Genomic DNA, 9,347 nt, shown 5'->3' with positions numbered 1-9,347 from the left:
CCCCCCCCCCTCCCCCCACCCTCATGCCCCGATCCACCCAGCAACTTTCTACAGGTAAAGCACAATTAAAATGCCTAGGAAAAAGAAGGCAAACATTTAAAAAAATTCATATTACACGCTAAAAAAAGTCTGTCATCTCATGTCTTGCAGTCAGAATAATAAAAACGAGCCAATGTTCCCCCAAAAACATCTCAAATGAAGGGGTGCGGAAAAAAGACATCCCTTTAATAAAACATTATCAACAAATATCGTACACAAACTACAATGTATAATAATTACTTTTTTCCCTCTCTTATTTTAGAACCAGACTACAAGGTAAGAAAAAACACTGAAACAAGATACAATGTTTTCAATAATCCGCACAAAGGTAAATCCAGGGAGATAATATTTTACATAATATGATATACATGGATCAGAAATGGAGATTTATAAAACAAAGACCAACTACAGGGTAGTGTAATGTACATAGATCCCGAAGTTCTGGAGAGTGTCACTTTACATGGTTCGCTTGTTACTGTTCTGTAGTCACCTCTACCATGAGAAGGAAGGTAAAGTTTAATTTTTTTTTTCAATTTTTGTTTATTTTTTTATTACAGAGTGAGCCTACAGAATAGCAAGTATACATTTTAACAACAATAATTACTTAAAAAGTATCTCCATCCAGTTCCAAAGCATATACAGTGAAACCCTGATAAGATCACATCTTTTTTTTCCTTTAAAAAACCCCCCCAAAATTAAAAGTAAAAATTAAAAAAAAACAAACAAACCAAAAAAACAAAACAAAAAGGAAACCCAACAAAGACATTAGCTTGAGATCACAGTTTCAAAGTCCCAGGTCAGATTAACCCTTTCTTTCTCCTCTCTCTTTTGGTGGAAACAAATCCCCACTCAAAGACTGTCAAGGGGGTGGGGGGAATGGACATAAGGAGCACTCCTATGCCATGAGGGGGGTGGGAAAAGACTAGTACAGTGCATGCCAGTAACTGCAGAAAGTAAGATCACTATTCATTCGAGGATGTGATCCTATGAAGGGCCAACTGCATTAACAACTTTCTACGTAGTAGTGGAGTCTCTTCCACAAGCAGGTCTGGTTACTGGAGGAGGAACTGTCGTGCTGCAAACAAAAATAAGAAGGAAAAAAAACCCAAAAAGAAAAAGAAAAAAAAACCCAAACCAAACCCTAGGCCTTCCCAACAACCCCCCCCCAATTGTAAACTGTCCAGTTTATTTTTAAAAAAATATGACTACAACAGAGACAACATGAGATTTCATATCTAGACTAGCTTTCCTGGCGTCGCACAGCACAAACATACAACAGGGGTTTTTTTTTTTTTCCTTAAAAGAACAAAGCAAAGAGACTGGAGTCGGGTGCTAGAGGCTTCCATTTGTTTCCAAAAAAAAGTGTCATGTACATATATAAACCCTTCCGCACAAGAAGGATCTTGTCATGTCTTGAAATATTTTTAAGTTTTGTCCTTCATGTTTTATGGAATAAAAAGTTCAGCCTTTTTATTGCATGAAACTAAAACTGGGGTCTGGGCCCCCTCACGTCTCCCTGCCAATACACCTAGCTTCTTCTTGCATAATTTCTTTTAGTTCCTCCAAATGGCAGCTGACTCTCTTTATCCTGGAGAGGAGGAGGGGGGAAAAAAATCACACACTCATCGTCATGCTGGGGGAATACTGAAAAGAGAGACAAACGCAGAGTGAGAACGGGGTACGACAGGCTGAAATACTAAGTGCTGCTAAACTAAGGGAAGAGAGGATATAAAAGTAAGACTTGGGCTTATGAAAACGATAAAGCAACATAATTGGATCTAATAAATCAGAGACACAGAATATGCTAGAGACTCTAATTTATCAGAGCATAATCCGCTCCGTAACTGTCTTTCCAGGGAGAAAATAACCCACCCGGTATGGGGTAGGAAGCAATTTAAAAAAAAATTAAAATGCATGCATGTATCTAATGCTAATACAGTGAAAACACGGGAGCCTCTGGCAGCTGTACACAGAACTTCAAATCCAGCATGGATATTAGTCTCCTGGTCTCAAAGATACCAGGGCGTGTTTGATCAGAGTCCGACTGGCTGGGTCTGCACAGGCGCCGCCTGGGAGTGCTGCAGGCCCCAGCTGACTTGCTCCAGAGCCTCAACAGGGGGTCCCGGACTTGGACAAGCAGAGGGAGCAGGTCTTGGCTGTGGCCCACCTGCATGCAGGAGGCCTGCATACAGCTAAGTCTCTCAGGTCAACTATGCCAGAGGCAGGCACGTGGCCAGCAGGGATCACTGGGTTCATCGGTTTACAGTACCAAACTGGCCAACACCACCAGCTGGACTGCTCTCACGCTACCCTTCCCCTCCTCTTCTCTCTTACGCCCAGCTATGGCCACTTCGGGTGTGTGCAGACGAAACAGGGGCCCTCAATTGAAGCCGTGGATTTTTAAAAACACCGCTTCAATTAGGGGCAAAGTAAACCCCACTGTCACGCACACCCGTTCACTTACCTGCCTCTCCGGCAGTGGGAAGGGGAGGGGAGGTGAGCTGCCAGCAGGCGGAGCGGTCCTGGGCTGGTGCAGGGGGGGCTGGTGCTTCCCTCCGCAGCAGCGGCACGCCCCCCAGGCAGCACCCACCCACAGGCACCTGGCTCGGGCAGTCACGTGCACACGTGCCCCTCGTTTCGTCTACACACGGCCTTTGTCTTTGCTTAAGACTATGAGCTTCATGGCTCATCTCCCTCTGCAGATTTCCAGATGCACAGCAAGCAGTGAGCAGGAAGCATCACACCACCTGCTTTGCCTTTGGCCTGGATAGGGAATCAGTAAGGCACAGGGACCAAGTGACCCACCAAGGTCAGACAGTGAAGTCAAGAGTCAGAGCTTAGGCATTCAGGACAAGTTGCTTGGACAAGGGTTAAGCATCAGGCTTGCTCGAACATTGGCTGTTCAAAGCACGCCCCTCCCCCAGCTCCCCCCGCAAGGAAGCAGAGAGGAAGTGGCCCTACAGAACGCGCCAAAACTCCACACCGAGAAGGCTTGGAGTCCTGGAAGGAGAGCGACTCACATTGTCATTTTGGAAGGAATGGAGGAAGTTGCCTCCCAGTTCGCCATCATCTCTTGGAGTGCCCGGGGGATTGCTAATGCCACTTATGTTGTTTGGAGAATTCTAAAGGAGACAGGAGACAAGGAGGCACGTTACTGAGTACGGACTGGCCGAGCGCTTTGCTAGCAACCAACAGCGGAGGGGTAGGACAGTGGTTATTAAAGCATTGCTTCTGCTGAAGTGAATGCCTACGAGTGAGGGCTACAGCATGGGGGAGAGCTCCTCGATGTCCTTTTATATTGCACTAGTGCAACCTGTGCGTCCAAGCACACACCCGCATGCACTCGCACACTCTTATTGCTGATGCTTTGTTTACAAGAAAGAATGCTAGAATGATCCACAGCTTTATGGCCACAAGACAACACTCACTTTTGGAAGTCCATCTATGTCACCTGACCCTGTATCAAAGAAAGGAAAAAAGAGAGAAATCTTACTAAAAACTTAGCTGCATTCCTTGTTCCTATTCAGCATGGTCCCCCCGCACCCCTCAGTGAGTCCATTTGATGCTGGAGCCTGCTGAGCCTGGGCAGAGGCAGCCCGTGGCTGGAAGCTGCTATCCCAGGGCCTTACTAGCAGCAGCCAGGGAGGTGCAGGTCACAGCTGAGGTGAGAGCGCCCTGCTTGACATCTGCCTCTGGTAAAAGGGGTCACCTGGCAGGGCTGTGCAGCACGGGTGGTACGGCCCTGGCATGGCTCCTGAATGGCACCATCACAATGACAAAGTTCAGCTGCAGGGGCCTTGCTGCTCCCCACAGCCCTCTGTAACATCGATTGAGCAGCAGCACAGCTCGGCACTGTGCACGAGCCCAGCAGAGGTTAATGAGCTGATCTGCTGCTTTCAATTAGACATGCAGCACTGAGGTTGAAGCTGCTCCTCCTTTCTGCATCTATCACAACTGCTCAAGCGAGCCTGTGGCAGCCAGTGCTCCACATGGGTGAGGAAGAGGTGGGCCCGGGTGCATGGCTTGAGGGAGGGGGTGGTAACAAGGCTGGTTACCACAAAGTGCGGCTTTGTGGGCTGTAGGGACAGGGAAGAACATCATTCCCAGAGCCCTGACAGCTCAGCGCACAGGTCTCCAAAGCCACTGACCCTCATGTAAGGAGAAAAGCAGGAAGCACCAAACAGCAGCAGCATCTGTACTCAGCCTGACCCTGAATGGCAGGTCACAGGGGACACTGTGGGGGGTCAGGTCTGGTGTGCATCTACACCCCCCACCCCCCAAGCCTGGTGAGTACTTACCTAGCGATCCATTCATGTGATGTGGCTCCATCCCGCCCATGCCTCCCATCGGGCCGTCAGAACCAGGTCCCATTGGGAACTGAGAAAATAAGCAACCAGAAGAATAAGCCCCCATTGTTCCCCTCAGTACCATGCACACTAGCTTGTGAGCTGGTGGCCGCAGCATCAGGACAGACACCAGACACTGTCCTGCAAGTGGATGGTTCAAGTCGTGCCTGCACATGGAAGTGTTACATGTTTTGCCTCTGGCAGGGAAGTCACCTCCCTCCAAAACTTCTTGGCCTCAGGGAAATCACAGAAAGTATTTGGCTCTGCCCCTATAATATGCAACAGAGATCATGGCCAGCACCCTCCACCCAGAACGGGGGCTGGGGCTGACTTAGCACACTGCAACTTCCACTATTAACCGTGTCCCAACTTGCATCAGCCCTTGGGTATTTTCAGGACTCTGTTAAATCCACGTAACCATTGGCCAAGTCTTACTCACAGTGGAGCTTCAGTGTATAGCTGGCTTTGTTCTTGTCCCTCAGCAGTGTATGTGCCCCCCTGCCCCCACCTCCACTATAGGGTAGCTACAAACTGATGGCAATTCTGTCACACAGCACCTAAGTACTTGCTTGTCTACATGGGGAAAGCACCAGGCACAGCAATCGTGGACACCTGCGTGTGCTGAGTGTGTTCCTACATGGGGAATGCCCCTGCTTTATGCTAAATTTTGCAACAGTGGGCAAACCACTAGTCAGCCAAGAATGAGTGCTGGTAACTGGATGAGTCAAGACAGCTCCCCACTCAGAAACAGGGATTTCTTCACTGCATCAGTACTGGGATAACCACCTCTCCTCACTTGGCTAGAAGAGGATTCATTTGTACCTCCCCTCCCAGCTTGGTAACAAGCTGATGTACTGCTCAAAGGCACTGCAAACAGGAGGTGCTGGGGGACTGTGCTGTCCTCTGAGTGCACATGGTAACAAGCTCTCTGCTCCTTTGCAAGAGAGGTGTTACCACTCAGGCTCTCCTGCTGCACCAGCAGAGAATCTGCCCCTGCTAGAGCAGCAGTGTGATGTCCTGGTATGGTCATCAGCCCCCAGCACCCTACCACTGCCACAGGCCCATGCACAGCATCCTGGCAATTCAGGAGCTACAGTCCCTGCTGCACTACGGCTGCCACCCAAACAACTGCACTTCCTCACAGCCATGAAGTGGAGTTTATAGTTTATGGGGCATGAATGCTGCCCCCCAGCAAATCCAAGCGTGCCAGTCACTATAAGCATGGTGCCATCGTCATCACCTGCATGCAATGACGTGCTGAGCCCTGTCCCAAGTGGCTTCCTCCCTTTGATGCCCACATACTTGTGACAGGCTCTGGTGGTCACCAGAATGGACTCCAAAACCTGTGCAGGCCATAAGCCCCTGAAACCTGACCGGGGCCCAAATTTACACCGCAAGGTGCCCCTATGGCAGCAGGTTTGAACTAGCAACTGCAAAATTCAGCCATGCTCCATCTCCTTACACAACCTCCCAGCTCCCCCCTGTCCTCCACTCATGACCAACAAACTAATTGAAGCTTCAGTACTGCCTTCACCACCACCGAGCACCCTGCAGGGTGCCCGCCAGCGCTGTCTGTGGGGCCTCCTGGTGGGATATCTGCATTTAGCTCCTGAAATCATCCACGGCAGTTGCTCTTGAGCTGTCTGAGGAGGCTGCCCTAGGGCTGAGCATGTTACGTGTGTAGAGCTCCTGGCCCAGAAGGAGACCAGCTAAGCTGGCTCTGCCATTCTTCATGGAAAAAAATCTCTGTTGAAGCCAACTAGCCGTGCTCCAGAGTTCAGGCCAACTGGCTTCCTCTGCTCAAAAGGGGCCCAGAGACCTAGGGCTTGTCTACACCACTTGGTGTGCCAAGTAACACCGTGCTGCTCCATGCACTACCTCTCAAATCCTACCTGAACTACTTCCCATGCTACCTCCCTGCATGGCAGGTGGGCTGATTAGCTTGGGCGTATTTGCTTTTGGTGTGGAGGAAGTATGTGCAAAGCAGTGCAGCTCATGCAGACATGCAGGTGGTATGGACATGACCCTGGAAAATTCAGAGGGCGGAGGTTCGGATGGAGGCGCACCCCATGGCTCCTAGAGGACAATGCCAATGGCTCCTCTTCCCAAGCACCAAACTGCACTGGTTTTGTTTGCAGCAGTCACTCTGAGGCAGACCCACACTTGGGCACATTAAAAAAAAAAGGAACGGACGTAAATGTTCCTGTGCCTTTACTTCAATTTTCCTAGGCTTACAACAGGATTAACGGTCCTTAAATGACTTATCCAGCCACCACAGCCACTGGCGCTCAGGTGCCAAACTCAGGCTCTGCACTGTACAATCCCAGAGTATTACAAGGGAAGCAGATTGAATTACGTGCGAGATCTGAGCCCATCTTCCTTGAAAGCCTGGAAAGCACCCGGTAGAGTGGGTACATCCACACCAGGAAGGGATGAGCGTCTTTCCTCCACCACCTTGTTTCTTTGCCTCTGAACAAGGAAGGCCGGCTGACTAAAAGTGATGTAGGAACCTTCTGTTCTTACATCACTTGACCAGAAGTTCGAGACCAAAACATTCACATCTTAAACTATATGCTAAGGGGAGCACAGAATGAAGTTTTAGGGTCCAATCATCTTAACACTCCCTTCCCTCCCCCCAAACCTGATCACTGTCACCTGTATTACACACCACCCTAAGAAAGCTCCCCGTTATTTCACCACCAATTTGCTGACGAGGGCTGGTAGTGCCAACAACACAGAGATGAAACCCAAGTGAAATGCACTGGGAGTTGTGCCTTTCTACTCTCCTGAGCATCTCACTGTATGCAGGGGGTCTACTCAGCTTTGCTAGTCTACTCTGAAGTCACTTTTTCTTTTCATGTAGGCTTTTATTGTTATATACACCCTAGGCAAAGGAGAGGGGTGAAAATTAAGACTTGCATGTGATGACAAAACCCTTCCCAAATCATGGCGAGAGAGGGGAAACCAGATGCAGAAGGGCAACACCTGGAATAATTTTCACCTCATTTTTGGAAAGGACAAGATTTGAGGCTGGCTGCATCCCTTTAAATACGACTTGCAAGCTGAATGCGCCGCTGACATGATCTTGACCAGAGCTGCGTGAATGCCATCATTTTAATAAGCATAAAAAATTAACAAAGTCGCTGAAGAGTTAATCACTTTTTGATGGTTTGTTTTATTTCTATTTTGTAACAAATGGCTGAAATCAATTAAACTGCTTTACCCTCAACTGATGAAGTTAATTATGATTTGTTATGGTATCTGATATGTAAATTATTAGAAAGCAGACTTACATTCGATCGACTGCCTGCAGGCGGTACTGGATTAATCATTGTGTAGATGTTGTCACTTGAATTTGTTGAATCTGTAGAACAGTGAAGCCCAGTAAGTCAGGGTGATTAATTCATTTCTTAATTAAAACAAACTCACGCCACTTGAACTCATTCTTTTGTATTTTATCACCTAAAATTCCCTCTAAGTACCACCATTTTCTGGCTAATTTGTATTTAATGAAGATTCACAAAGTTTTTAATCACAGAAATTCAACTGTGAAAATAATTCAACTACTAACTGAGAACTGCAGGGCTTGCTTGTCAGAAGAGGCGTAGAAAGATAATTTGCTGCTATGTATCACTTAACACTTCAAAATTATCCAAAGCAATGTTCTTATTACAGTGTCGACATTAAAAAAAAATCCCCAACCTATTATAAGAAAGGAGACCTGTGTCTATACCATGAACCTAGTAACAGATACAGTTTTAAATCAAGTCGCAAAATATAAATGCACAAATTAAACACGGGTTGCAGCGGCTGACTGGGGGCACCTATTAACATATGGATTGTTTTATTATGACCCTGCCTGAAATGTAGGTCAGAGTTCTCATAAAAATGCAGAAGCCGGGAGAGAGAGTCGTAATATTACATTTTAGCTCCACCCCTGCAGCTGTGGTACACCACAGTTACAGAGAGCAAGGCTACTTCCCAGGAGCCCAGCCGCCCTCCCCTCCTACTGATCACTACAATGCTTATTAAATCAGCCTTGCAAAATTGTCGGAGGAATTCGCAAGGCTGGGCAGACCCAACGCGCCCACCTTTACAAAGGGAGGAGGAAAAAATTCCCCACAACTCAGGAGATCCGCTCGCCTCCCAGCAAAGAGCAAAAAGAGAAGCTGCCTGCCCCTGGCAGGTACGATTTTGCAACACTGGTTTTGAAAAAGCCCTGGCAAGTTAACGCGGTCGAGCCAGAAAAAAAAAAAAAATGGCTGCATCCCCACAACACACCTTTTTTCAGCCTGATATTGTCCTTTTTATAAAGCAAGAAGGCACCTGAGTTAAAACGAGCAGAGGAAGCAAGGAGCCTTTTGAGTAAAGAGTTGGGATTTCTTACGCTTACTGTATTTTTAAAGGAGCGAACAGAATTTGGTTTCTCTCAGCCTCTAACCCAGGGGTGGGCAAAATGCGGCCCGGAGGCCGGATGTGGCCTGCCAGGCCATTCTATCCAGCCCGCGGGGCCGCTAAAAAATTTAGAAAATTGATATGAATCTGCCCTGGGCTGCCAGTCATGCAGCCCTCAATGGCTTGCCAAAACTCAGTAAGCTGCCCTCTGCCCAAAATAATTGCCCGCCCCTGCTTTAACCTATACCCAGGCAACTCCTTTGCTAACTGGCTAGAAGCGGGGTGGGGGAAAGAAGACAGAAACACTCAATTTTTCATAAGGGCGTTTTGTCATGGGATGAGCAGCATTTTGCACATTTCTTAGTAAAGCACAAGGCTGAGTCACGTTAGAAGCCTGGGCAGATTCAACAGGAAGCGACAGCCGCCTTTTTAGGGAACCCGAGATCTGGGTGCCAGCAGGCACCTTCCCACTTCGCACGGTCACGGGGAAGCATCCCCCACGTTTGCCCTCTGGGAACTCAAGCGTCCAAGGGGTTGAGCGGAGAAGCCACGATCCAGACAACCACA

At 48.1% G+C, this 9,347-nt stretch overlaps 1 protein-coding gene across 4 annotated transcripts in view; it reads right to left on the bottom strand.

Annotated features, from left to right (window-relative positions):
* Positions 1–204: 204 nt before the first annotated feature.
* Positions 205–9,347, bottom strand: part of SSBP3 (single stranded DNA binding protein 3) — a 180,293-nt gene continuing 171,150 nt past the window's right edge. For all 4 annotated transcript variants that reach the window (XM_019501257.1, XM_019501258.1, XM_019501259.1 and 1 more), the window contains 5 exons: positions 7,679–7,749; positions 4,338–4,416; positions 3,468–3,496; positions 3,060–3,161; positions 205–1,683 (listed from right to left, as the gene is read on the bottom strand). In XM_019501257.1, coding sequence (XP_019356802.1) covers positions 1,654–1,683; positions 3,060–3,161; positions 3,468–3,496; positions 4,338–4,416; positions 7,679–7,749 — 311 coding nt within the window. In that variant the 3' untranslated portion in view covers positions 205–1,653. The remainder of the gene's footprint in view (positions 1,684–3,059; positions 3,162–3,467; positions 3,497–4,337; positions 4,417–7,678; positions 7,750–9,347) is intronic.

Source organism: Gavialis gangeticus, unplaced genomic scaffold, assembly GCF_001723915.1.
Source record: "Gavialis gangeticus isolate Ggan-Ray unplaced genomic scaffold, GavGan_comp1, whole genome shotgun sequence".
Lineage (NCBI taxonomy): Eukaryota > Metazoa > Chordata > Crocodylia > Gavialidae > Gavialis > Gavialis gangeticus.
The sequence above is the reverse complement of the archived record's forward strand: the minus strand, read 5'-3'. Positions and strand labels throughout refer to the sequence as shown.